This window comes from Alosa alosa, chromosome 6 (assembly GCF_017589495.1).
Source record: "Alosa alosa isolate M-15738 ecotype Scorff River chromosome 6, AALO_Geno_1.1, whole genome shotgun sequence".
Classification (NCBI taxonomy): domain Eukaryota; kingdom Metazoa; phylum Chordata; class Actinopteri; order Clupeiformes; family Clupeidae; genus Alosa; species Alosa alosa.
The window spans coordinates 18,772,982-18,800,276 of record NC_063194.1 but is presented as its reverse complement, the minus strand read 5'-3'; the positions used below and the strand labels follow the sequence as shown (position 1 = coordinate 18,800,276).

At 40.8% G+C, this 27,295-nt stretch overlaps 5 protein-coding genes across 5 annotated transcripts; 2 read left to right on the top strand and 3 right to left on the bottom strand.

The window, feature by feature from the left end:
- Window positions 1–4: 4 nt before the first annotated feature.
- Window positions 5–5,580, bottom strand: si:ch211-256e16.3 (kelch-like protein 20; the record flags this gene model as incomplete). Its single annotated transcript, XM_048245057.1, has 9 exons — window positions 5,273–5,580; window positions 4,562–4,856; window positions 3,944–4,270; window positions 3,692–3,835; window positions 1,888–2,074; window positions 1,405–1,551; window positions 1,061–1,189; window positions 467–643; window positions 5–12 (listed from the first exon to the last, which is right to left on the bottom strand). Coding segments are annotated over exons 2-9 (1,389 nt in total), but the record flags the coding sequence as incomplete, so codon positions are not given.
- Window positions 5,581–5,658: 78 nt separating this feature from the next.
- Window positions 5,659–8,806, bottom strand: anks4b (ankyrin repeat and sterile alpha motif domain containing 4B). The gene is made up of 2 exons (XM_048246920.1): window positions 8,511–8,806; window positions 5,659–7,194 (listed from the first exon to the last, which is right to left on the bottom strand). Exons 1-2 carry the CDS (start codon window positions 8,669–8,671, stop codon window positions 6,072–6,074), a joined length of 1,284 nt encoding a protein of 427 aa, XP_048102877.1. The 5' UTR covers window positions 8,672–8,806; the 3' UTR covers window positions 5,659–6,071.
- A 947-nt stretch (window positions 8,807–9,753) lies between these two features.
- LOC125296610 (peroxisomal membrane protein PMP34) lies at window positions 9,754–20,389 on the top strand. Its single transcript, XM_048246599.1, has 9 exons — window positions 9,754–10,272; window positions 10,422–10,482; window positions 10,688–10,754; window positions 15,284–15,432; window positions 16,300–16,416; window positions 16,603–16,748; window positions 16,848–16,943; window positions 17,143–17,225; window positions 17,395–20,389. Exons 1-9 carry the CDS (start codon window positions 10,198–10,200, stop codon window positions 17,540–17,542), a joined length of 942 nt encoding a protein of 313 aa, XP_048102556.1. The 5' UTR covers window positions 9,754–10,197; the 3' UTR covers window positions 17,543–20,389.
- A 1,111-nt stretch (window positions 20,390–21,500) lies between these two features.
- Window positions 21,501–24,288, bottom strand: dxo (decapping exoribonuclease). Its single transcript, XM_048245962.1, has 6 exons — window positions 23,493–24,288; window positions 23,173–23,399; window positions 22,859–23,078; window positions 22,626–22,761; window positions 22,375–22,469; window positions 21,501–21,673 (listed from the first exon to the last, which is right to left on the bottom strand). Exons 1-6 carry the CDS (start codon window positions 23,930–23,932, stop codon window positions 21,523–21,525), a joined length of 1,269 nt encoding a protein of 422 aa, XP_048101919.1. The 5' UTR covers window positions 23,933–24,288; the 3' UTR covers window positions 21,501–21,522.
- A 460-nt stretch (window positions 24,289–24,748) lies between these two features.
- Window positions 24,749–27,242, top strand: LOC125295994 (serine/threonine-protein kinase 19-like). The gene is made up of 7 exons (XM_048245602.1): window positions 24,749–24,811; window positions 24,938–25,042; window positions 25,137–25,282; window positions 25,412–25,647; window positions 25,741–25,838; window positions 26,305–26,452; window positions 27,061–27,242. Exons 2-7 carry the CDS (start codon window positions 24,940–24,942, stop codon window positions 27,104–27,106), a joined length of 777 nt encoding a protein of 258 aa, XP_048101559.1. The 5' UTR covers window positions 24,749–24,811; window positions 24,938–24,939; the 3' UTR covers window positions 27,107–27,242.
- The last annotated feature ends 53 nt before the right edge of the window (window positions 27,243–27,295 follow it).

Below are 27,295 nucleotides of genomic sequence, written 5' to 3'. Positions count from 1 at the left end.
GAACAGCTCCACCTAGTTATGGGAAAGAATAAAAAAGTTATTTAGTTCAATGGGTCAGTGTTTTCTTTTTTTTGTTGGATAAAAAAAATACAGGAAGGCAAAATCCTCAAAATTAAAAGTGCTTATAAACTTCCTGGAGCATGTATCATATCAGTATCAGATCGTATGTATGTATCAGATCAGACTATATCACAGTAAATACAGCTCTGGAAAAATTAAGAGACCCCTGCACATTTTTCTGATCCATTGAAATGTCATACTACAGTTGCTGAGTGACATTTGAATGAGTTGACAATCATATTCAAATTTGCACTTTTCTCTTCATTGTGAATACGACCTTCAAATCATTCGAATGTCACTCAGCAACCATAGGATGACATCAGAAAAATGTGCAGTGGTCTCTTAATTTTTTCAAGAACTGTGAGTTAGGAGTTACTCTAAGCAGATTAGCAAGCAATGCAATGACCTGTGACATAAAGAAGACCATCTAATGCTACCACAGCAGGGCTGGTGACTGCCATCTTGACTGATTCCATGAACTGCCAGCTGTTGGTGTGGGGATTGTAGCACTCCACTGTGTCTAGGCGAGAGCGGCCCTCCCAGCCCCCCACAGCAAACACATATCCATCCAGCATGACTAGACCTGTGGGAGAGAGAAGGGGACATCTTGCTCAAGAAAAGGAAATCATCACCAAATCATGTACTCTATAAAAACTAATTATTTAATGAAGATTACGTAAACTATCCAACTCAAATCCTTTTCCACCTGCATGCATGACAGTGGCTGTAAAGTGGCTTTATGGGATAAACTTGCACTATATGACAAACTGTTGGATCTTTAAAAATATAACTTGCCACTGGAGACACTTCACTGTTACTGATTCAGCTGATTCAGCAAAACTCATTTTGAAAGCAGTGTCGATGACCACATATACTGTTATTCTACTATTTTTGCATCATTTTGCTCACAGTGTTGGTTATTCTGTGCACATTGCAGAACAAGTGGAAGGGGGGGGGGGGGGCAGAGACAAATAATTGTGCTCTCATGTAATATTCTCACCCAGTTCTGAGCGTGCTACATTCATTGGGGCCATCTCCTGCCATGAGTCAAAGCAGGGGTCATAGCGCCACATCTCACGGCTGGCTGAGCCATCTGGGAACTCCCCTCCTGCTAGATATAACATGGAGCCTGTGGAGAGAAGAAGCAAATACCAATAGATAAAATTATTAGGTCATGTTATAAATCCTCTCCCTACAATAACATTTCCAACATTTTCTGCTCCGTCGACATGACCTACTACCCAATCACCATCGTAATAGCGTCTATCAAAGGCCCAACACTAAAACAAGTGGGTTAGATAAAACCTGATAGCATCACGTTTGGAGCTGTTCGGAGTGTCTCACCTGAAACAACTAAACCGTGTTTGCTGACAGCAAATGGAAGACAAGCAAGGCTCTTCCACTGGTTGGTCAGGGGGTCAAAGCTCTCCACACTTCGTAGAACCACCTTGTCGTCCTCCCCACCAACTGTCACAATGACTTCAGCTGTGCCTGTCAGGTACAGTTGCGTATGATGAGAGACAAGATCAATCCACCGTATATTTCAAAGATATTAATCTGGATGATAGTATGGGAAGTATTGCCTGCTGTATTCTCCTTATAGCCATATGGAAAAAATAAAAGGAGGCATCAAGTTGATATAATCATTAAGCATTTTTTATAACACGTATAACCATATGAAAGTTTAAAAAGTGCAAACTTTGAAAATGTACAAAACCATCAAATGTGATTGTGAGTAGTGTAATGTTACATCTAATTAAATAGTTGCCAATACAAACACCAGAGACATTTGCTGACCGTCTGGAAACAGAAGGTGCGGGGTGGTACCTGTGGAGCGGCGAGGCCGAGCCCTGGGGCCGTAGAGCTCCCCTCTGCGGTCCTGCAGCAGCATGTAATCCTTGGCCTCGGAGATGAGCCTCTGGCACTTGAGGGACTCCTTGACCACATCCAGGGACTCAATGACGTCATGGATGTAGTACGGGCTTATGAGGGGCATGCGAATGTGTTCAAGCACCTGTTGTATACAAAAGCAAATGTAATTGTATACACATAATTGAATATTAAAGGTGCTCTAAGCAATGCTGGGTAACATTAACCTGACTCCGCCAGATAGATTGCTTCGCATTTGCTCCGCATATCCATCTGGGAACTTTCCGTTGGAGAATTTGGGAAGGGGCGAAAATACTGGTTAGCTGATTGGATAAACCATCTGTCTATCACCACCTATGTTGGTGATAGACGGGCCAAATCAACCAATCAGATCAACGAAGCGTTCTTCGAATGGCATCTTTTAACAGACAAGTTAGGTAAGTAGCTAACGTTAACGTTTTTAAACTTACCATTTGTATGTGACATGAACCTCATCAACGACAATCCCCACCCAGTTTTTATGGTAGGCTACACTTCTGAAGAAAGCATATTCCTTCTCGTTAAGTAACTAAGATTCAGGGCTACCAAATACTAACTGGAATTGGCCGTGGAGGATATCTGTGTCCTTCATTACTCCAAGCTACATTGCAGAGACTCCTAGCTTCCTAGCTTCCCCAGGAATACTCAAATATTCGGATAAAACTTCAGAGACAACTATGCTCATCTTATCCGTGGAAGTCGCCATGTTGTTTAGATTGAAGAGTAGCTTCTCGTTGCGTCACACCTAAACCCGACTCAAAACCAACGCTGATTGGACGTTCGTTTGGCGAACTGCTCCAAATGTTCTCTATCGGAGAGATGCCAGACTAATCTGCGAGTGAAAACCTGAAGACTACCTCCTCCCCCTCCCTCCTGTGCATTTGAAACTCTCCTAAACGCGCATCTTGTCGGTGATTTGCTGGAACAATTTGTTATGTTATCATTTTTTTAACATTTTTTTACAGAGTATTCAGAACACAGGCAGCTAGCGGATGGTGAGGTGATGTTTGCTGTAAGTGACAAAAAATGTTTTAGCCTACAAAACGTCTGACACCGCTTAGAGCACCTTAAATGTGTGTGTTTACATAAAACAACAAACTCCTCTGCATTATCTTTGTAGGGCTTCAAAGGATTGTTGAATATTTGCTGTTGACACAGTGATCCATTTAATTCGCATAACAACAAACCTTAAAAATGTATGCATTTCCCAAATTCACAGTTTTTAACTACTTTATGAGTCTAAATTGACAATAATAACAGTAACCAAAAACATATTCAAACTGATTCTGTAAGGAGAATCAATTAGTTAGATTCAGGGTAAACAGATGGGCCTTATTCAATCAACCAACCAATCATGCAGTACTACTAACCATGCTGAAACATGATCCATATTCATAGCAGAGAACAATGCCCATGTCATGAACAACAACAATAACTTTGCCTGGGCAGTCTGGACAGCTGTGCCCCCTTCTGAGAGGACCCACCCTCTCAACTGATCTAGATGGATTTCAGAGCTTAGCATCTGAATCCCCGACATTTCGAGGCATCTCGTGCCGATACAGAGTAAACCAGGCCAGTCTCTTCTGTAGGCTTAAGGCCAACAGGACTCACAACTAACTACTATTTCAAAAGGGTCATTGTATTACATTAACAATACTGTTTTCTCACTTTGGCAAATAAATTGAAACTCAGACCAAATTCTGAGTTTGTGTCAGTCACTCACTTTTTCAAAGCTCTGTCTCCGAGACGTGCTCTTGTTTAGCCAGAGCATTGCTGCCTCAAACACTGTTTCCTCTTTTGGCACGTTCAGGTGGTCGCTGGAGATAATCTCAGTCAGCTTGTCAGCACACAGAGACAGGAACTCCTCCTGTTGGCATGGGCAGATTTATGTAACGTAAACACACAGCAGCTCCAAATGAGGAAACAAACAAACAGAAAAAAATCAGTTAAACTGTGTAGGCCTCCTCGATCCCACCTGCTGGCAGACGGTGCTGAAGTGCTGCTGGATGTACTCCATGCTGCGGCGCTCCAGCTCGTGACAGGAGTGCGCCTCGGCGAAACAGTGGATGCCCACACAGTTGATCTCGTCCATCTGGCGCTCCATGAAGCGGCAGCAGGCCTCACGCACTGCCATCACGTCCAGGAGGTTGGCGGCGGCCAGGAGGGCCTGTACATTGGCTTTGGAAATGACCACCTCGGCCGTGTAGGCGTAGCTCACCAGCATGCCAATCATCTGCGGCTCCACACCGTTGATGGCCACGCGCTCCTGACGCGACTCCATTAGATCAGTGGAAAACATGGCCTGCCAGGGATAGTTGCCATAGCATCACTGCATGGACTTCATGATGGTTGTTTATTCTTAAAAGGTGACTGTGGCACTATAATATACAAAATCTCCAATCTATCTCAAATATGTAGGATATCATCTTTGAATGATTCATGAAGCACTAATATCTCATTAGGCAATGGTAGAGCTTTGCTGATCAAGAGGGGTGGGGGTTGATTTCACATTAGCAAACACACCAAATGCTCACGTCTCAATAGTCAAGATGTTGTTTTGTCCTCACTGGAGCAACGTGTATGTGAGCCTTACCTGAAAATAGGAGCTAAAAGAGGCAAGCACGATGCGATGGCAGGGAAACTCCTGTCCTCCGCAGCACAGTGTCACATCACAAAAGGCATTATTCAGGCGCAGACTGTTGAGGCCTTCCAGCACCTTGTTGGGATGGCGTGCCTCTACAAACACGTATTCCTCACTGTCCAAGGAGGCGAGGGGAAAACCGGATTCCTCCAGAACAGGAGATGGAGGAAGAGTTGCCGTAGCAGGGGAAGTGGGCGATACGTTCACAACCATTATTTCCATTTTTCTGATCACTGTTCTGGTCACTCTGGTTATAGAAGTAATAGGGATAATCGAATTATTCACCTAATCAAAAACATCTTTACACAGTAGGCTGCAACACAGCGATGTTTAACAATAAATATATACAAATTACTCGTAAGGGATTTAAGCGAAGCAAAAACAATGAATACAACGAGCGTATTGCACGTGTAGCCTATGTAGTAGTGACAGTATCACCGACATCGACTGTGACAGCCAGACGACTGGGAATCGCTGGGAAACATGATGGGTATCAAATATCACTATTGACTATCATTTTGCCTCCATACTATTTCCATGGTGAAAAAGAATAATCTTACCACTGTGTGTGTGAGGTGAAATAAAGACCCCGTTACTGATGTCGATGAATCAACAATGATGAACCACCTTTGAAAATGTTTTTGATAAGGGGTGGAACATTACCTCTTACAGATGGTTCATGTTCTTCCAGATCCAGTGTTTACGTCAATGCAGCGGACACCTTAAACCCATAAATCTAGACAAGCAAACTACAAAGGCATCGTGGTAAAGAACCTGATGGCAAAACCACCTGTTGAACATTTTTCAGCAGTCAAATCTTCTAATTTCTGTCAGTGTCGACCTCAGATTGTTTATGCGGAGTCGTGACGCCATGTCTTCTTCTCTGAATTTCTCTAAGACATCATCTACGAAAAATGACATGTTACCGCCCCCTGTTGGAGTTTTATAGAACTCGCCTGTCACCAGGCAAATAAACCACCACCAGATTTTTTTTTTCATCGTCTGCCTTTGGTGATAACCATACTCCTCAGGTACACGTGCAAGACAAAAAAGTCATACAATTCCTTTATTTGCAAGGTTAATAATAGATGAAAAAGACATCACTCACAAGAACCTTTTACAAATTCTAATGATACAGCAGAGAGAGATGGATTTAATATAGACATGCATTTATATTTGGTGATCATCCTTTATGGATATGCATTCATAATTTCTTCATGATTCATCATAATTTTGGTTTTATACATGTGTTGTCATAAAAGCAGTCGCCCAAGTCACTCAATTCTTCGTGGTCCCTTAATCACCCTAATGCAGCTACTTACAAATTCAACACCAGAAAACATGAATAAAGCTTTAATTCAATTTAGTTTGTTTTCTAACAGGTTGTGAATGTGTGCTTCTCCTACTGAAGTATGATGTTGCTATTCAGTTCAATGTTTTCCTTTCTCCTCTTCATGCTACTTCACAGGAAGGTGTCTTTCAGAATTCCAGGGTGGTCCAAAACTGCCTTGTGTCTTGCTGCCGCCTCCAGAATCTTCTTGCGGGGGCCCAGCTGGATGCGAATGCCCCTAAGATCCTCATCTGCACACAGCATGAGGGCATCCAGGTCAAGCTTCTCACGGACAAATATGGGCGCAAAGTCCATAAGGCTGATGGAGGACAGGAATGCATCCAGCGGAGTCGTCTCCTCGTCAAGGTCATCCAATCCGATCTCCTCCTGGTTCCAAGGGACACTTCCCTCTGCTGCGAAACCACCACCGTCATCTTCCTCTGTCTCAAACACCTCCTTGTGGATCAGAGTTGCCAGGTCATCCCCCATGGGACCTTCCCAGTCTCCACTGGGAAGATCCTCGGGCTCCATTCCCATCTCCATGGAGAAGTTCTTGCGGAACACCATTTTGCCCAGGCCTGGCCTCTGGAAGATGGACTCATGTACTCCATCGTCCTCATCCTTATTGGGATCACCAATTCCGGTCTCGCCCTCATCTTCATCCTGCTCATTGAACATGTCGGCAAATTCAGGCTTCTCTGTGGAGCCGTTCTGTTTCATGAAGATCACATTGCTGTCCCCCTGCCTCTCCACCATTCCCGTGTCTTTCTTTCCAAGCTTTCGCTGTAGGGTTCCTTTCATTCTTGCTGTGAGAGAGCCAGACTTGTCTGAGGCGATGAGCTTGGAGAATTGATCGTTGACGCCACTGATGGAACCCATGTTGTTCGAGGATGCCGTGCTGGGCTCTGGCGCTATACTTCCACGGTACCTCTTGTCCATCTTGGACTGGTGCTTCTTCTTTACTTTCTCGCATCTTTTCACACGCTCTTGAGCCTCCTTGGTGGCACGCTTCTTCAGGGTCTCCACCTTTTTGGCATTCTTGTTGGTTTGCTGGGAGGCGGCGCCGTCCAGAAAGCTCACACACTGCATGTGGTCTCGTGAGGCGGCCACATCCATAGCTGTGTGAAATTCATTGTCTAGGGCGAAGATGTTGGCACCGAAGGACACCAGGAAGCTGATGATTGCCAGGTGACCATTGGTGGCGGCATGGTGAAGTGGAGTGTTACCCCAGATGTCACTTCTGTCAGGATCCCCTCTAAGAATATTTGATAAAAGATCAACACCACTGTTAGATACTGTACAATCATTTAGTCATTCATGATTTTATACTGCAATAACCTTAAATGAACAAAATGACAAATGAATCCCAATGTTATACTCATTATGTATTGAAATGAATATGGAAATATATAGAAGCCATACGACTGGTTTGAGTATGGATGTGGATTAGACCAGACATAGGAGGATATTGTTTTGGTCAACACCTGACTGTATTCAGTGACAGGTGATGAGCCATCTGGTGGCTAGTTAATAGATGAACCATTAAAAACTAAAGTCCTTGCATATACACACACCCGGGATCTATAAAACTCTTGATTGCTCTATCTGTGTCACAGCTTATCTCAGTTTCCAATACGTGCTGCTGACGTTATTCCTCTGTTGCTAGGGTCAACACCAAACTCCATGATAAAAGTTAATGATATATATATATATATATGCATTATAATTACAAATGACTATATAAACACAAATAAACTGTTATAGCATATTGATGGTGTAACAGCTGTGAGTTTTATAGGCAACTCAGTCAAAAGACTGCTAGGAAATAAAGGGTGATCCTTTACATAATACTGTGGTTTAATTATTTTGGCCAGATTTGGGCATTTCCTCATGGGAACACTAAAGCAGACTGCTCACATTGACAAAATTTAAGAATATTTACCAATAGAATGCATACAATCCAAACTCAAATGGCAGACATGAGACATGAGATATGAATCTGGAGTTTTGTGTAGGGCGAGGGCTTTCCTGAAAGCCTTGCATGATAGTGGTTTTATAGACCAACTGGAATGTCGCTCAGAATCATGCTTAATCAGAGAAAGCATCATAAACCTAACATTTGATCTATATTAACATCTTAACAAACAGCAAATTCCAAATCTGCACGTCTTGTACCCCAGATAATATGAGATGCCCGTAGTACCCTAATCCTAAAGGCTGAAATTCTGAAACCTCATTTTGACATCTCTGAATTTCTGATTCTGACTAAACCAAAAATGCTTTGAATAACAGCAGCCAATAACCTTGTCTGAGAAAATGTGTGTTTACAGTAGACCTATGGTCAACTGGTGTAACTCTGCATAGAATTACTTTTTTTTTTTTTTCATTATTTTCGTTTTTTAATCATTTTTGTTTTAATAAAATACTGAAAATTACAATCTTAGAGAAAGGGTTACAATTCCATGGTTAAGAATGGAAATTAACCCAACTCCATTTGTGTAATTTGGTTATATTTAGCCTACCTCCTTCTATGCTTTAGTCTTTTCAAATCTATAATTCATCTTCACTCACCTCCTACTGCAAATTAGTTGTAAAGCCTCTAAATTTCCATGGTAGGCAGCCCATAAAGTTGGTGTCATTCCATCTTCGTCTGGAGTGTTGAGATCTTGTGTGGTAGCTTCTTTCAGAAGTTCAAGATAATTATCAATGGCTGCCTTGTGATATCTTGACATTTTGTCAAAACCTTTCTCAGACAGAAAATACAAAAACAAAAATGAGTTAAAATGCCCGTCTTAGCTGGGCATATTTGGTAGTGCTGCTCTGGTGTCAGGCTGAAAAAAGAAGCCTAGTGAATTGTCAGGGAGGGACATGACCACAAGTCATAAAGCAAAAGCAAAGTTCAGTTCGCTGTGGACTGGGAGCGCCTCATGAGGTGCAGGCTATGCAAATTATGGTAGGCCTATACAACATGTGAAATTTGCTGCTAATAATGAAACAAACAAAATGTTAGTATATAAAAGTGAACATAGACACTGACATATCTGTCATTCTTGGCAAATGGTTATTTGAAGGTGCCTCGCAAAACAAAATGCGGGGTGACAAATGTCGGCTATTATTACTTATGTGATGAACAACAGGACATAACATGGTGACTGCACAATATGAATTAGTTCAAGTTAGACAGGTAGGGTCTCGCGCCAACTACTCAAGGCCGTGCGGGTGCGTTAGTTTTGGGCAATGTAGACTATATGTCAGACTGTAACATATGAATTAATCAGATCTTCAAATCAGATCTTCACACAAAAAAAACAAACAAAAAAAAAAAAACATTTGTTTCCACTATAAATAAGGGTCAGGGGACATGATATGCTTTGCCACATCAGTAAGCCACTCTAAAAAATAATAATTAAAAAACAGTGTTGATTAAAGAGAGATATTAACTCCTACTTCCTGAGAGTCAGGTGACTAGAGATACAAAGGGCCAAAGGGCCTGTTCAGAAGGATTTTCATCAGAGGGGGACAGTGAACTCAGGGACAGACCATATTTCAAGATATTTTAATATATATATATATATCTATATTAAAATAAATATATTTTTAATTTAACAAATAGCATGTGGTGAGATGCATTAGAAAAAGTACTTTGCAATTATAGTTAAAACATACAAAAGATTAGATTTTTATTACTTATATACTTACTTACTTTATATTTGCAACTGAAGTATTTTTTTTTTTTTTTTTTAAATGACTGGGGAAATGGCATTTTAGAGTGCTTGCACCACAGTCAGAGCCTTTTTTAGAGTTAATAAACCCTGATTGCATAAATAAACCTTGTTTTACATAGTGGAGAAGGGCTTCATTTAGTAAGCAAGCTTGAAAAAATAAGTATCAACCCCATTTTTAGACAACTTATACTTGATTATATCACAACACAAATAGCACTTGTTAATGACACAATCATATGTGCCAAACTCGTTTTAGGCAAAGCATCGTCATTATTCCACATTTAAACTCCACTACTGTAGGGGGCAGTCAATATGTACATTGAAGTCAAATGGTTTAGCTCTAGGTAGAGTAAGACATTTAGGGAGGAAGGGCTGTTTGCTTACATGAACCCGATAGGAAGTCTATTCATTATGGTCTGATGTCAGCGAAAGTTATCAAGTAACCTAACGCAAGACAGGAGAGGCCGTTTGACAGCTGTGCGGCACTGTTTGCACGAATAAGTACATGTAAAGTCATCCGTTTGAAATACAACATGTCAGACAATGGCGGTGTAGTTGATGGCCTTCTGTCTTACGAGACCCTCGTCCATGCAGTGGCAGGTGCAGTGGTGAGTGGGACTAACGTTACATTTTCACATCAGATTCTTGTCTTGTTATAGGCTTACTTAGTTTGTATTTTTTGCATAGACCTGTTTCTGAACTATTCAGAAATTGTCAGCCATGGACCTTTACAAACCCCACTCTCTTTATTTCGCAGGGTAGCATGACTGCAATGAGCGTGTTCTTTCCCTTGGATACAGCCAGGATCAGACTGCAAGGTGAGCAAGGGGAGAGGCGTCGATTGTAGATTAGGCTACTTCGAAAGACTTTGAACGGGAACAAGGGGCCATAGATGGGGGTTATACTATACTCAGGATTATCCAAGATTACATTACACATACTTACACAAATGTTAAAGAAGTGAGTGGGCAATTGCCTATCTGGTGATGTTCTGAAATTGACATGTCATGTAAACTGTTTTAGTGGATGAAAATCGAAAATCAAAATCAACACCCTTAATCCTGGCAGAGATAGCAAAGGAGGAGGGCGTGTAAGTATCTTTTGAAGAGCTACATTGCAAGCTGTGATTACTACAGAACAGCTGTGCACACTGAACCATTTTATACATTACATAACCTCCAAGATGGCTTGTAGCCTACACAATGCATTTTGTCAGTTCGTAAGATTTTGTTTTCAGGGTCATTCCACGCCAACTCAGCCACCCATGTACATGACACCTCTCAGAATTTGCTGAAAAGCGGTGAATATATGCCTTATGTAACCAAACGAGGGAATCTGAAGTTTCAGGTTAATATGTCAAACGGTTTGCCCGTGGCGTCCATTTGAATTTCGGGTGCCACGGCCCTAATTGACACATTGGAATTTCACATTTCATCCTTTGCCATTTTTGGAAGCCCATAACGTCTGTTCTAATAGTGGTAGAAGGCTGGAAACTGGTGTGGTAGTTCATTGTAGCCTGTGCTACACAATTCTGGAGGCAGAATCAACATTCCTTACTGTTTGGGTGAGAGGTGGGTCGCCAAAGTCCTAAAAAATGTTGACGGCATGTTGTGATTTTTCACTTTTTGGATGGCCGTAGCACCACAATTAATGATCATATTTATTCTAAACAGGATTATTTGTTATATGTGGGAACCTTGCTCTTGCCAAAATTAATTTGAAGGGTATGGTACCACTGGTGGGGGTTTCATAGGGGTCCAAAACCCTCTCTGGCAGAGATGACTCTTTTGGAACCCCGTATTTGGACCCCCAAATGACCATGTGGGCACTTGATGATCCTAATGGGACTTATACCAGATAAAGATCTATATTTGTTCTTTCCTTTAATGAAATAACATTTTTGACTATGAAGCTCCATAATATGAATTTTGTTCTTCATAATTCACCGTTTTGGACATTGTTTCCAGGAGTCTGGAATGTAGATCTGGGAGAATTTAGTGATGATAAAGCATGAAAATAGTGGAAATAACGTATTATTATGTTCAGTGATGGCAAACAATTAAATACTGAGACTGTCACGGAACCCCTTATCCCCCATAAAAGAGACTCTCCATCAAACTTCAAAATTGATATAAAGCAATGATGCGATCATGTTCCACTGATCATTTTGGCCGAGGCATAATGTCTCTCCAGTTCGTACGTTTCCTCATGTTTTTTAATATCTTCTGCACTAACAAAGAAGAATGTAATGTTCTTAATGTTTTATGCATGTCGTTTTTTTGCAACTTTGCATGGGAAAAGCCCATGTGATGGAATAAGCGGAACTCTCAAGCGTCTTGCAGCAAGAGCAAGTCTGCAGGCCACTGATGCAAACCATATTCTGACACCAATGGAGATGTTTCAATGGGCAAAAGAAAACATTAAGAACATTACATTCTGCTTTGTTAGTGCAGAAGATATTAAAAAAGACGAGGAAACATACGAATTGGAGAGACGTTATGCCTCGCGCCAAAACGATCAGTGGAACACGATTGCATCATTGCTTTATACCAATTTCCAAAAATAAGATACGGATAAAAATAATATCACAGGATAAAATATTTACAGATGTCGATGCAGGACAACAATCGGATTCAGAATACTTAGATACAGAACACCCGGAGGCAGAACACTCACAGTCAGATCAGCCACAAAACTCAGTTTTACAGCCAGGAAAATACATTGCCTGTATCTATGATGATGACTATGGAAACATTTTTGAACGTTCAGATGAACATGGTGACGTTTTTGTGAAATTCATGAAGTGTGTCAGCAACATCCTCACATGGCCATAGGACTAAAGACAGATCCCCTGGCGGATGCCATTCCAACATATCATTTGTATGCCAGACATCTATGGACGCAGTGCTCACCAATACAAACTTGACCAAAAGGACCATGACAAAATTATTCCACTGCTTCCACAATTTCTTGGATAATAGTTAAAGACACTATTCAATGCAATTATGACCGCCGCGCAGCGAAGCTAGGTTTAGTCAGATTTATTTATTTATTTATTTTCTTTTTCGCATGTCCAAATTTCCATCAAGGATTCCCGGGACACTGAAAGACCGGGGTAGACGAAACTTGGTGGGCATGTAACCCCATATGGATAGCATGGAACCATCATTTTTCGTTTTGATCTGTAGACCCCCGCTGGACTGCACCCTAAAGGAGGGTAGGGCAGACACAGTTTTCTGTGAATATCTCGAGAACCGTAAGGTTTAGGAGGACCATTTTTTTTGTATGTTGATCTCAAGGGGCCATGTCAACCCATAACCACTTATTTCATGTATAGCACCACCTAGTTAAACACAAAAAAGTAAAAATGAGGTGTTGTAATCGCAGGTATCTGTGACCTAACAACTGCACGAAATTGGAAGTGTAGGATCATTATGACACCCTCTGAATGCACGCCAAGTTTCGTGGAATTCCGTTCATGGGGGGCCACACAATAAATTAATTTATGTTACTATACACCAACTGGCCTGTAGGTGGCCGGAGACAGTTTTCTGTGAATATCTCGAGAACCGTCGGGCCTAGGAGGTCCACCTTTATTTTGTATGTTGGTATTAAGGGGGCATGTCAACCCATCCCATTACCACTTATTTCATGTATAGCACCACCTAGTTAAAAATTAAAAAGCAAAAAATTAGGTGTTTTCATCACAATATCTCTGGCTGACATGGTCAAAACTGCACGAAATTGAAAGTGTAGGATCTTTATGACACCATCGAATGCATGCCAAGTTTTGTGGACTTTCGTTCATGGGGGGGCCTTACAAAAAAATAATTTTTGTGTACATTTAGTGACCGTACACCAACAAGGATTCCCGGGACACTGAAAGACCGGGGTACACGAAACTTGGTGGGCATGTAACCCCACATGGATAGCATGGAACCATTGTTTTTTGTTTTGATCTGTAGCCCCCCCGCTGTACTGGACCCCCCGAAAGGAGGGTAGGGCAGACACAGTTTTCTGTGAATATCTTGAGAACCGTAGGGCCTAGGATGACCAATTTTTTCCGTATGTTTGCCTCCAGAGGTTATGTTAACCCATTCCATGTGCACACAACATGCAACAGATACACACGCACCCACATACTTTCACAGTAATCATACGTATGACACATACTCACACAGTAGACATATGTACGCATGCATTCACATGCACAAACATACATACGCAGGCAAACACACAAGCACGCACACACACACACACACACACACACATAAACAGGGTGCGATTTGTAGGGGGGGATGGTGAAGATTCCCCCCCTCTGGTTTTCCTATCCCTACCTCTGCTAAATTATTTTTATCCCCGGTGGGGACAACATTTATCCCCCTCTGCCCCTCATATTGATTAATGCTACTTCATATAAGTAAAGCTGCAACGTGAGAACAGTCTAGTAGGCTAGCCTACATAATAATCTGACATCAGAAACGACCGTCCGTCCAGCACTCATGCTGCTGACACAGTGGCTGCGTGATAACTTAATTTGGCCTTGATCGTGCAGGACATTTCAGAATGTCGAAAGTGTGTAATCCATCAAAAAAATGGAAAAGTTAGCTGGACAAATGAAAGAAAACGAGAAAGGATTTCATAATGTTTTTGAATTCAAAATTAGAAAAATGCAAAAGGAACAAAATATGAACTTACATTAAATGAGGAGATATATGCTGAATGTCACAAAAAAGTGTTACAGAAATTGTGCTTATTCAATGGCTCTCTACCCGAAACACCTCAAAAATGTTATTCAAAAATGTTATTTCATTAAAAGAAAGAACAAATATGTATCTTTATCTGGTATAAATCCCATTAGGATCATCAAGTGCCCACATGGTCATTTGGGGGTCCAAATATGGGGTTCCAAAAGTGTCACCTCTGCCGGAGAGGGTTTTTGGACCCCCATAAAACCCCCACCAGTGGTACCATACCCTTCAAATTAATTTTGGCAAGAGCAAGGTTCCCACATATAACAAATAATCCTGTTTAGAATAAATATGATCATTAATTGTGGTGCTACGGCCATCCAAGAAGTGAAAAATCACACATGCCATCAACATTTTTTAGGACTTTGGTGACCCACCTCTCACCCAAACAGTAAGGAATGTTGATTCTGCCTCCATAATTGTGTAGTACAGGCTACAATGAACTACCACACCAGTTTCCAGCCTTCTACCACTATTAGAACAGACGTTATGGGCTTCCAAAAATGGCAAAGGATGAAATGTGAAATTCCAATGTGTCAATTAGGGCCGTGGCACCCGAAATTCAAATGGACACCACGTGCAAACCGTTTGAGATATTAACCTAAAACTTCAGATTCCCATCATACGTAACATAAGGCAAATTTTCACCGCTTTTCAGCAAAATCTGAGAGGTACCATGTACATGATACCCCGATATTGGCTGTTTTCACATGGAATGACCCTTCAAGTAATCCCAGAGAAATCATGATATTGAACTTCTAAAATGAAATGTCTGAGGCCAGCTGACCTGTTCCCCAACTCTGTCAATTTGTTCACTTTCTCTGCCTGTCACATTTATTATTGGTGGTCTTGTTATCTTGTCTTCCAGACTGTCACTGTATCGTGGATGGTTTCCTGTCATCTCTAGCCTTTGCTGCTCCAACTTTGTGTATTTTTATACGTTCAACACCCTAAAGAGAGCATTGGTGAAGGGCAGATCAAGGCCTGGCAAGGACTTGCTCATGGGCATTATCTCTGGTGAGGGGGCAAATCAGTTAATGCACTCCATTCAGTATGTTGATACTCATAGTCATGAGGTCAAGCACCAATATGTTAACTGTTAGCACATCTTAAAATGGGATTGTGAATACATGTGAATGCCACAAATATGCGGGATATCTGAAAGATGCAGGTTATACCAGTGTGGTAACTTTAAAGCAGGTGTGTATACGATACGGCCAGGGGGCCAGATGGGCTCATCAGTAGGTTTCATACGACCCTAGATGTTTTGGGAATGAAAAAAAGATTCGCATGCAGTTGTCATCGACTATGTGTAATAAGCAACATCGCTAATGATATGATATAATAAATCCATTAAACTTAGCACGACAAACCATCCCCAGGAAGGAAAATGCAGAAAAGGAAAATGTGGTTTGCTGCACCGACATTACATTATGTTGGTGTAGCCATATACTCTCTATGCTGGTGACAAAGAGAAAGACTGACATGAAAGGAGAGGATATTTCAAAAAGACAGCAGTAGATTACAGCAGTACACAATAAACTATATGCCTTGTTTACTCATCAGTTGGTGTAGTAAAGGCGTACATCATCAAACAACGATCTGATACTCATGCAGAAAACTTTCAACATACTGGATACCCATTTGTTGATGGGAGATCCAATTAGTCCAAAGCCGATGAAAAGAGTTCTGCTCCTACCTGCGACCACACCGTTACTTAGTGCAATATCAGGTGCTCTGAGTGATCGCCAATGTCAGAGACTCCTCTTGTGTATTGTAAGGTAAAGTATTTATATTGTGTGACTTTTATAAGGAGTCAGTATGATGAAATAATTAATTTATTGAATGATGATGGAATGAGTGTGATTTTTTACACTTCCACAGGGGCAGTGAATGTGCTCCTGACCACACCCATGTGGGTGGTGAACACTCGCCTTAAACTCCAAGGAGCCAAATTCAGGAATGAGGAACTGCAGCAGACCCACTACAGTGGCATTTTCGGTAAGTGGTATATGCCAGAGATAGCCCATAGATAGCCTTTCACTCTCATAACTATGGTGTACAGAAAATAATATTTCTCAAGATTTCATGGAAGGTGTGGCATAGCGTGTAAACTCTAGCCAGATAGCCACAGAGTGCTAAAATCTGTGTTGTCTAGTCATTGCTTGTGTTGTGTCTCTCATATAGATGCCTTCTCCCAGATCATTGCTAATGAGGGAGTGGGCACTCTGTGGAACGGGACACTGCCCTCCCTGGTGCTGGTCCTTAACCCTGCAGTCCAGTTCATGTTCTACGAGGCCATGAAAAGGAGGGCAGGACAAGGGGGCAGAAGGGTCTGTTTCTTTATTGTTTCTTTACCTGCTGTCTTCATTTAAGAGGCATTTAACCATCTGTCTTTAATGTGATTGAATTTATTTTCTATTTACTTACAGATTTCTTCCATGGAGATATTTCTCATTGGAGCCATTGCTAAGGCAATTGCAACATCAGCAACCTATCCACTTCAGACTGTCCAGGCCATCCTAAGGGTAACAGTTTTTCCCACTCATTTCATCAGTTAACAGTTAGTTTGACATGTGATGAGCTGTTTTTGCTTTTATTCTCTTCAGTTTTTCAATGAGTAAAAACAAGTAGAATGGGGTCTTTTGGATATAACTTTAAATACTATAAACAGCAACAACATACATGTAAGTCAACATAATTATTTTTAATTGCCTGCTGTTTCAGTTTGGCCAGTACAAAGCAGAGGGCAAAGGAGGCTTGCTTGGAAGTCTTCATAATGTGATGCATCTGCTGATGGACAGAATCAAGTAAGTGCATTCATACAATGAAGGCCTACTATCCACCCCAGCAGTACAGCTGTGCCCCTCCATATGATGCAATTATGCCCTTCACTGTACAGTGTAAATGCCATGAAATAGTTTTCTATGTCTTATACTGCCCCTCTCTCCTCTCTTGGGCACCTTTTTTACCTGGCAGGAGACATGGAGTCTGGGGTCTCTACAAAGGTCTGGAAGCGAAGCTGCTTCAGACAGTGCTAACTGCTGCCCTCATGTTCGTTGTGTACGAGAAAATCATGACAGCAACCTTCAAGGTTATGGGCCTTAACAAGAAACTGAAGCAATGATGATCTCTCACCCATGTGCTCTCTTAAAAACTAACCACTGGCAGGCTGTTTTCTCTCCACTACCTCTTCCTTTCTGTAAGATCTCACTTCGCCTCGGGACTAGTCATTGCTTCATCCTCATTGGTGACCGCAGTCACGCAATTCACTGTTGACCAGGGTGAGTGAGATGCTTTCTTGAATGTTATTTCCTAATGGGCATAACATCATTAACACCTGTCATATTTGATTTATAATATTTAAAAGATGCTCTATCTGACTAAGTGCCAGTGAGAATTTAGTAATTGGTGCCTCTTACGAAATAATCCTAATCTGATGACCGTAACAGCATAGTTTACTAAAAGGAAAATTATTGTGTGGGGGGTAATTTGAATTAGGTCAGCATGGAGCTAAGCCAGGTTGGTGGGGGCTGTTTGTTGTGTTTTTGGCACAGGGCTTAAACAAAGAATAGGGAGTTTATAGGAAGTGTGTGAGGGGTCAGAGATTTTTTTCCAACGGTACTAACTTGGCCATAACATTGCTTTGTGTCTTAACACATCAACATGTGAAGGTCTATACAGCCTATCAGCTACAATTTTAAAGATATTGCTATCTTACAACCACACAGTGACCGTTATCATTTCCTCACTGAATCACTTCCTCATTGATGATCTGATCTAGAGATAGTCTAATAATTAACAAGTGATCATACAGAGCTTTGTCTTTCTTGTCTACAGCTAATCAACCATTTATGGTGATAATTAATAGAAAGAGGACAATATGATGCAATATGACAAATTAGACAGTGGTCAATATGAGTTCCATTCCAACTAAAAAACAAAACAAAGTTGCGTCCCTATAAGCACAGCCTTTCACACAGTTGTTAGGATGATTGCAACTGTTTGTGCAGTTAATATTGTACTACAATGGTGCAGTTCCGCTGAATCCATCTAGATCGAGATGAGGCAAACTAGGACTTAGTTTCAGTTTATACTGCTGGGACTGCAAACCCTTTTTACGAAACTCTTGTGGACAGGTTTTCTTGTCTGTTCTTCTGCAAAGGACAGAATAAAGGTTGAATTTTGCAGTCGACCCCAGAAACCAATGCTGTTTTTCCTCTCCATTTTATAGCAATCACAGTAAATGTGATGGATATTCATGTTTCATCAAGATGAAGGATGATCATGTTTCATCAAGATTCCATTGGAATTATATATAAAAAAAAAGAGAGAAATAAACCAATTAGCTAGTCGAACTCTGGTCTGAAGAAAATGCTAGAAAGAGTTAATGTTAACTGGATTGCAGTTATGTTCTTGTATAATAGTAGACTGGCCTCTAAACTGATTGAATAAGAGATTAGAGATTAAATAAGACGGTGGTTAAAGCAACTGAATGTGCAATTTCATTATGCATTAAAATGGTATTTTGATTCAACTCTAACATAAAATTGGGCAAATGTGACTGAAAACGGCTATGTCTGTTAATGTACTGACAGAACAAGAAAGGAACAAGATTTTGCCGAAAGGGTTTGAAATAGTAGGTGGTGAGATTCATAAGCTCTGTGCAGGATCAGGACTCGATAACAGTTCCACTCTATGCAGCATTATAGAATTAGTCCATTTTACAGACACAATAGCAAATATGCAATACTTACTGTGATCATGATGGGCGACTTAAGAAGCCATATTACACTCTTCAGAATCATCTAGATTTATGCTTCCTTAAAATGCAAGTGCCTCAATACCAGGTGATGACTAGGGAAGAGCACTGTGTTCGCACTGGGGTGGCCCATGTACCCAAATTAATGTTTGTTTTTAGTGCAACTTGATCACTGGAATTGTTGGTCATTTTAACCTGTCTTATTCTCAATGTGAGTACATTTAAGAAAGTGTTATCTTTGCCGGTGTTGATGCAGCATACAGGGGTATTTATCCAGAGGGTGAGTAGTTGGATAAGAAATGCATGTGTCTTGTGTTACTATAAAGGTAGACTCAGGGTGTCATTGTTGTACATGTACGGACACATCAGAACTGTAACATATACATCTTGTCATTCTACTTAAGAGGGCGGCATCTTTGTCTGAATGTGTTGTACTTTTTTGCCAATGAAAATAACAAACAACAAAGCTTAATATCTGTTAATTTAAATGATTCTCTCTTTGGTCTTCCATTGTGTGTTTCTGACTGCTCCTCTCGTGTGTCACTACTGATGTTTTGGCACTCTGTCAAACGATTTTGTTGTAAGCATAACCGTCTGGGTCATTCTGTAACCTTTTGTAATTTGTAACATTTGTATAATTTATGATCGTTTACAGTACTGTTTACATCAGTGGTTCTCAACTGGTCTGGCTTTGGGACTCACAATGTTCATAAAGTCGTGACCCATATATTGTAGCGTTCAAGCCAATGGATATTGTGAGCTACATGGTAAGCTAAGTGCCTGTAGGCCTACTTGTTTGGAACATGCACAAGTTTGGCATTAGCCTACATTTGTGAAGTCTTCAACTTGGTTGTCACCTTTCAAAGTACTCGACAGGTATCACTTTGACAGGGGTGCCTTGTTTCCATGTGGCATTTTAGTTTTGATGGGTTTTTTTAAACCACAAGCTCCCCGACCCACCAGTTAAGAAACACTGGTTTACATCCTCATGGAGAAATTCTAAGGCAGTTATGTTTTCGGCCCCTGCTTTGATTATCTTTATTCTTAAACACTTTTGTCTTTGATTTGTAAGTATTTACGAAATGTAATGCTTTTGAACTGTCCTGTATATTGACACCTTCCCAATATGGGCAATAAATAATAGTAAAAGACATAACTGGAGTAATATCTTTGTGTTTATCATGACTGCCATCATGGCTGAGTTTTGAAAGTACTAACATTATAAAAGCAACAGAATAAAATATGTCCCTTTTACAATGATTACTGAAATGTCTACATTTTAATTTAAGAAGATATCCTTGTTAAATTGATAGCTTTATCACACAACAGCATCGTTGAAAGATTTTTGACATCTTCATGTGTGTAGCTTTGACCATAGGGAAACATGTTTTTATCTGTTTTAAGTACCTTGACATTTGTTTGCATGTCTGCCAGACAAGAGTTCATGTAAACAAGAGTGTCTGGGTGTCAACTGGCCATTACATTAAAGCTTGTCTTTCTGAGCCGACGATTGAGAGTTATTGTCAGAGTAAATATCTGTATGCATTTGTCAGTGATCTGTGGACATACAGCATATTCAACACATGCTTACCTATTTACTCATACTGGAAGCTTGAGCTTCAACAGATTCAAAACCGGTTTCTGACATTGACGTATAGAGTATGATACACTGATAAACCACTATCATGATCGCTGAGCAACTCCCATTTCACCAGATTTCGGAAGAATTTCAAGCAGCTACAGTATTCATGTCTTTTTATGGCTCCTACACACAGTTGCGTTCCGTCAACGCATGCCAGTGGGTGTTCCCGACGGTAGCTATGCAAATGACTTGAAGTATAACCGTAATTTGATTGGTTGGTGCCGTCAGTCGATTGGCTTGATTGGCCGGTGCCATCTGTCGGTGCAGCAACAGCTGAACTTCTCAACGCGAGCGGCGGGAGAAACGCGACGCAACGGACCCACAATTCAGTTCGGCAACGGATGACGTGAGCCCATGTAAAGTGAATGGGATGAGTCTCCAGCAACGCAACGCATGCAGCTGTGTGTAGGAGCCGTTAGCCTCAACACCTCACATGGCAGTATTACACATTTTAAAAAAAAAACAGTTTAATTTCTTCAAACTATTTACAGTATAAAAATCAAGACAAAGGAAATAAATCTGAAAGAATGGAATTTGAAAAATGTAATAAGATGTCTGTCCATGTATATGTCTTCACGCTTCAAGTAAATGCCTTTGAAATGCACAAAACTTGGGTCTGTAAATTCAGACACTGCTTTTGTCATTCAAGCTTAAAATAATTCACCCTGACTGACATGCATCTAAAGTCTGTTAATGGTTTAGTTTAATTACAGGTACGTGGTGGAGCGGGAGTCTCACAGAGAGGCCTTGTCATTTCTTTCACAAACCAGTCAGGCAGGAAGGAATACTCAGAGTCTCGGTGGATTGTGAATGTGACGTCTTTGTGTGGGTCCCACGAGAACAAGTACACCGTCCTGGGGGAGAGAAATTACTTGTTTATTACATGTTATAAACAACCAGTGGTGCAAAAAGTGGGTATGCACTATATGCAGCTCCATGGGGGCGCCAAAGCGATGGTAAAAAAAATACAATAATATATTTGGTATTTTCTATATGTAGCTACTGCTGTCCGTTTCTAAATCATTTCAACATTTTCTCAATGTTCTATAACATTTTAGAGGACTAACAGGCTAGAGTAGGCACCCTATCTCATAAGATTCCATCATAGAATTTTGACATAGAAGAGGGAGTGGGGGCGCTGTGAGCGCTGGGCAAGCAGATAGGCCTACGAGTAGTGAGTTGCCATCTATGGAAAAAGATGGATACAGCAAAAAAAATACAGCTGTTGACGACTAAAAACAGAAAAAGAAAGAGGGAAAAGGAGATGGCATGTCAAGGGATGCAACAGCAGTTAAATAAGTGGACGGTAAAAGGCAACAGGATTTAAAGTGAGGACGTCTGTACTTGGAGGCTCACAAATATGAATGTTAACAGACTAACTAGCGTTTCTTAAGCATAATGCCGATTGAAACATAGCCTATTCCATTCAGATAGCTAGGTGGCTACCATGCTCATACTGCACGCCAATGTTGTTGTTGCATACCCCTCAAAAATGGGTAGCTGCGCCCCTGTGAACAACACAGCATGCATGTTGGCAAATTGTAGACATCCTCACCTTGGATCATCCTCTCTGACAGTCTCTCTTACAAAGGACAGAAAGTCACTGCAGAAGTTCATGCAAACTGTTGGTTTCCAACAGTTGTATTCAGTCTGCATCAAGTGAGAGAAATCATTGTTACACATTTGTATATGGAACATGTCTGAGGAAAGAAACCCCATAAGTTCACACAATGTCATATGTCATACACCCCTGGGTTTATGCTGACTGATTCAAAGACATCTTAAAAATGACTCATGGAGACAAACCTTGATTAGCTGGGATATTTGGGATGTTTTAAATGTCTCCACGTCAACCACTTGTCCATCATTGTCTCGAAACCCAGCCACAATCTTGGGAACTCCGGGAAGAAAAGACTGTGCCCACCATTTAAGAAGCTTGTACCTGAAAACACAGTGGACAGATAAGTATAATAGAGAACATTTTCCTTTGTAACTATAATTGTTTTCAAAGCTCAACATATGGATGACATTGTTCAGACCTATGGAAGTTGCTGCGTTGTTTGGGGGTATGTATCTCAGCAGAGGTCTTCAGCTCAATGTAGCAAGCAGGAGCTTGGGGTGCTTGAAGATCGGCTTCACGGCAGTCCACTTCCCCTGAGAAGAGCAGCTTGTGTTCAGCAAGTCGTGTCTGGACAACTGTGCAGAATGCTTCATTGGTGTTCACCACCCCTCCAGAGTCAGGACAACCCTGTGCTTCATCTGATGGGGAAACATTTTTCATTCGTAAAGAGAACATGAAAATATGCTGATGAAAAATATACTATGAAAAATGTTATATTTGGCAGAAATGTACCTGCACAGGTGTACTGTTCAAATTTGTAGCCCCAATACATCATCTCCTCATGTCTTTCCGTCCGGTTATCTCGGTTTCTGCAGGCATACTCGGTTTCCACTTCACTAATGTAAAGAGTCCCAGCCAGTTTGGACACAGCAAGCAACCAGCCCTCCTGTGTCTCATATGGAGTGGTTAACAGCTTGGTTAGGTGGCCACGCCAAGTAACAAAGTCTACACCTACCGGACTGGGAATGAAAATGGTTTACAATATTACTTGTTTAAATCTGCCAACTATCCAAACAGATGGGCACCCTTAGGACTGAAAATAGGTGACTTACCAGGTGACATTTTTAGACTGCACTTTGTGCCTATTTGCCAAAATCCATCGCAGAATGTGGTCAAGTTTCTCTTTAATGCTGTCATCCCTCTTCACGAAACGATCACGATAACCATCCCTTAGGTTGAAGTTGGGACATTTTTCAGGCTCAACGTAATAACGAAGTTGCCTTGCGTCATTCCAAAACTTACGCTTGGAATCTAAAGAAAAATATCCGATTTCCACAGGCTGTTTATAAACAGGAAAGTCTCTGTCATAAAGCTGACGCAAAACGCTCATGGTTTGTAAGGAAGAAACGCACTCATTAGGTCTCGCACGTCTGGCATTAATTTCATTTCCCCGGTCATGTTCACGACCTCTTTTTAAGGATGACCTCTCCTGCTTAAAACGATTTTGATGGCCTTCAGAGCTGAAGTGGCCTCTGTTGTAGTGACGGTCCATATTCACAAATGACGCTATCAACGGTTAATTGTAATAACGTTACCACCGACCGGATTCGGCCACTTTAGACGTTGTTAGTTATGATAATCAAGCTAATCATGTTAGGAAGTAAACATAGCACAGGTCTGACATTCAAGCTGATTTCAGAGTTGATAGTGGATGTTACACCGATGCATTTCCAGGTTCATCACCGGCGAGATATGCATGCAAACTTCTCATTCCTGCATAACAACACTTTGGGCAACATCAACTTGACTCTGCTACATCCAAATCGCGCTACATGGACAACCGTAGCATAGCCACGAGGTTCATTACACTTTATGCAGCTTTGCGCAGATTGGACTGCAAGTGATGCATGCTGGACTTTTGTACAATACAAATAGCATTGTGTGATGTCCAGCATGCATCGCGTTCAGCCAGATTTGCGCAGCGCTGCATGGAGTCGAATGAGCTTATAATAACAGCTCGTACTACTTCCGGGTTTTATATTGTCATATTAAAAGACACGTGGGAGCGACCTCTTCCCATAGCCTCTTCACGCAAACTAATTATTTTATTATTTATACAGTCTGAATGTTCCCGTCTGAAAAAGATGCTGTTACGTGGTTTAACTGTTCTTTAGACTAGCCTAAAATATGTTATTTGATAGGCTTGTATTTTGATTAAGTCCCAGTATTAATGACCCGGAAAGAGTTATAGAAAGTTGTGTTTTGAAACAGGGAGCTTTAAAATGCTAAGCAGAACCGCAGAGACCGTCTAATATGTCTAAAGCCAGCAGCCAGTCTAGATATAGCCAAATAAAGAAAGCTATTTTGTGGGGATTTCCATTTTAGTGTGATATTTCACTGGCAAAGTACTAGGCATGATATCAATTTTCCGGTAAGTCATGTTCAAAAGACATACGTATTGATAACGTTAGTAATGAGAAAAAGTTAGAGAAGTTAGCCAGATTCGTCCTGTCTTAAAAGCTAATAATAATATGTAATATGTCATCACTCATCGCAGGGATGAACAGGAAAAGGACACTGATTTCCGACACGTTCAAAGTTACAAAACGACGTTTTACAGAGAACACGTTTGGTAAACCACGATGTGGAGAGGCAGACCAAGGTAAATATTGTTGTTATTAACGTCCTTGCAAATAACTTATTTTAACAAAATGCCTCTATACTTAAGCAATTTCTTTACTTTCCTTACGACCTAGATGGCCCTCTGGACATGAAATCCAGTTTGGAGTACCTCATGACTCTCTTTCCTCGCAAAGTTTTCAACGACTCTCTGCCACCAATAGTAATGAAGCATCAACTGTACAGCCTACACAGTGGCAAGACCTTTGTGGACAGGCAACTGGTGAGTGGTCTGGTTTGGTGCATGGCACTGGTCCTATGCAACCCAAAGACACTGATATAAGATATTTGTCTGTAATTGCATTTGAACTTGACTATAATGATTGCGGCATTATTTCAATATCATTAACAGAATCTGCTCAGGGAGCAGGGAGAGGTGATGATGTTCCAGCTGGGTTTTGATGCAGACACCTTTGGGCTGGTGTTTACAGCAGACTATAAGGACAAGGTCCTGGCAGGGATTGCTGGGACAGAGAGCCAAGGAACAGTAGAGAGGTTTCTGAATAAAGTGGTGCCATCCTGCACTGAACTCAGCTTCAACAAAGACAAAATGCTGAAGGAGTTCTTGTTCACGGATTCAGAGATCACGTAGGGGAGAAAATTAAATAAGCTTTAAATTACTTTTTAGAACTGTCACTGATATAGAGGGCTGAATTATTTGAATCTGCTCTTTTCATTTAGGCTGCTGGTAAAATGTGGAGTATTGACAGTCAGAGATGCTGGCAGCTGGTGGCTTTCAGTTCCCAACTCTGGCAAATTCACCAAGTACTTGATTCAAGGTACATTTTCATTTTAGCAGGCATTTTTGTCAAATTCAAAGTAAGTCTGATTATATATAGATTTTATATCCCCCTTGATAATTTAACTAATGAGTTTAGTGTTTAATTTTTAGTTTAGTGTTATTAGCCATTTTCTCCATCACTAAGAGGTGCTGGTTAATGTGTCTGTAAGAATACAAAATAAATCACACACATCCAATTTCTAAAGTTCATCAGATATGTCTGACGAAGGGCTCACGCCCGAATCGTTACAAGTAAAAAATACTATTGGGAGTTATTGGTGTGGCGGATTTCCTTCACTTGTTTTGTAATGGTTAATGTGTCCCAAGTTGGTAGTGAACAGTGATGCTTGTAGTGTGCATCTAAAATATGCACACTACAAACATCACTGTTCACTACCAACTTAAAATTTAGATCCTCAACCCTGAATCGTGAATTAGAGTTGAGTAACCTTTGTCTTTCTTAGGACGGAAAGCTGTAATGAATATGGTCAAAAAAGCCAGATATGGGGAGGTCTTGAAGAATGAGCTGGAGGAGAGGCGCACCACCTCCCAAGTGAAGTTTCCCATTAAATACCACATCTATGACCTCATGGGCGCAGAGCTGGTGGAAAGGTAAAACTCTACAAAACTACTATAGGCCTATATTCTTTAGTATATATCTGTGACAAACTGAGCTTGCCACTATCTTGTTTATGGTTCATAAGAACACACATTCATGGATTGAATTCTAATGTGTATAATTATTTGTGTGACTAGGTGATGAGGGAATAATAAAGGATAGCCTTGAAGGCTGAGTCGAGCGAGCTGCAGTGTAACAAAATAACACGTTCCTCCTGTGCGCTAAATCCGCAATCCATGGCAAATGTAAATCAGTCTCTTTAAAAAAAACTCCCGCAAGGCAAAAAATAAGGAAAACAACCGATCTCACCCATGTCAGAAGTCCATTTAATCCTGAAGTGCATGTGTATATTCCACCAAAAAGGCATATTTAAGAAGTGCTCAGTATATTCCCGACGTATGTAATTCTGCCTGGGTCTTAAATTATATGGAGGTTACTGGAAAGTTAGCTATTTTAGTTGTATTACATATGTTGCAATAATTTTAATTTCCACATTAATCACCTTTATGTGGCTGATGCTACAATATACATCTACTATACATACTACAAATTCAGTTTAGTGTTGAGCGAGCTTTTTCCTCATTGTATTTTTCTCCTTCAGCATACCAACAACATCAGGAACACTGCTCCGTTACGTGGACACATGAACTCCAAAGTGCAGTTGCACATTCAGAGATTGCCATTGAATGGATTTAATTTATTGCCTTGTGTTGAGAAGAGATTGTGATAAATTGGAGTTGGAGAACTGCCATTTCACATTGTAAAATAAAATATTTTGTTGTACTTTGTGTACAGACTGTTAATGGTATGAGTTGTAATTGCAAATAGGTGATAAT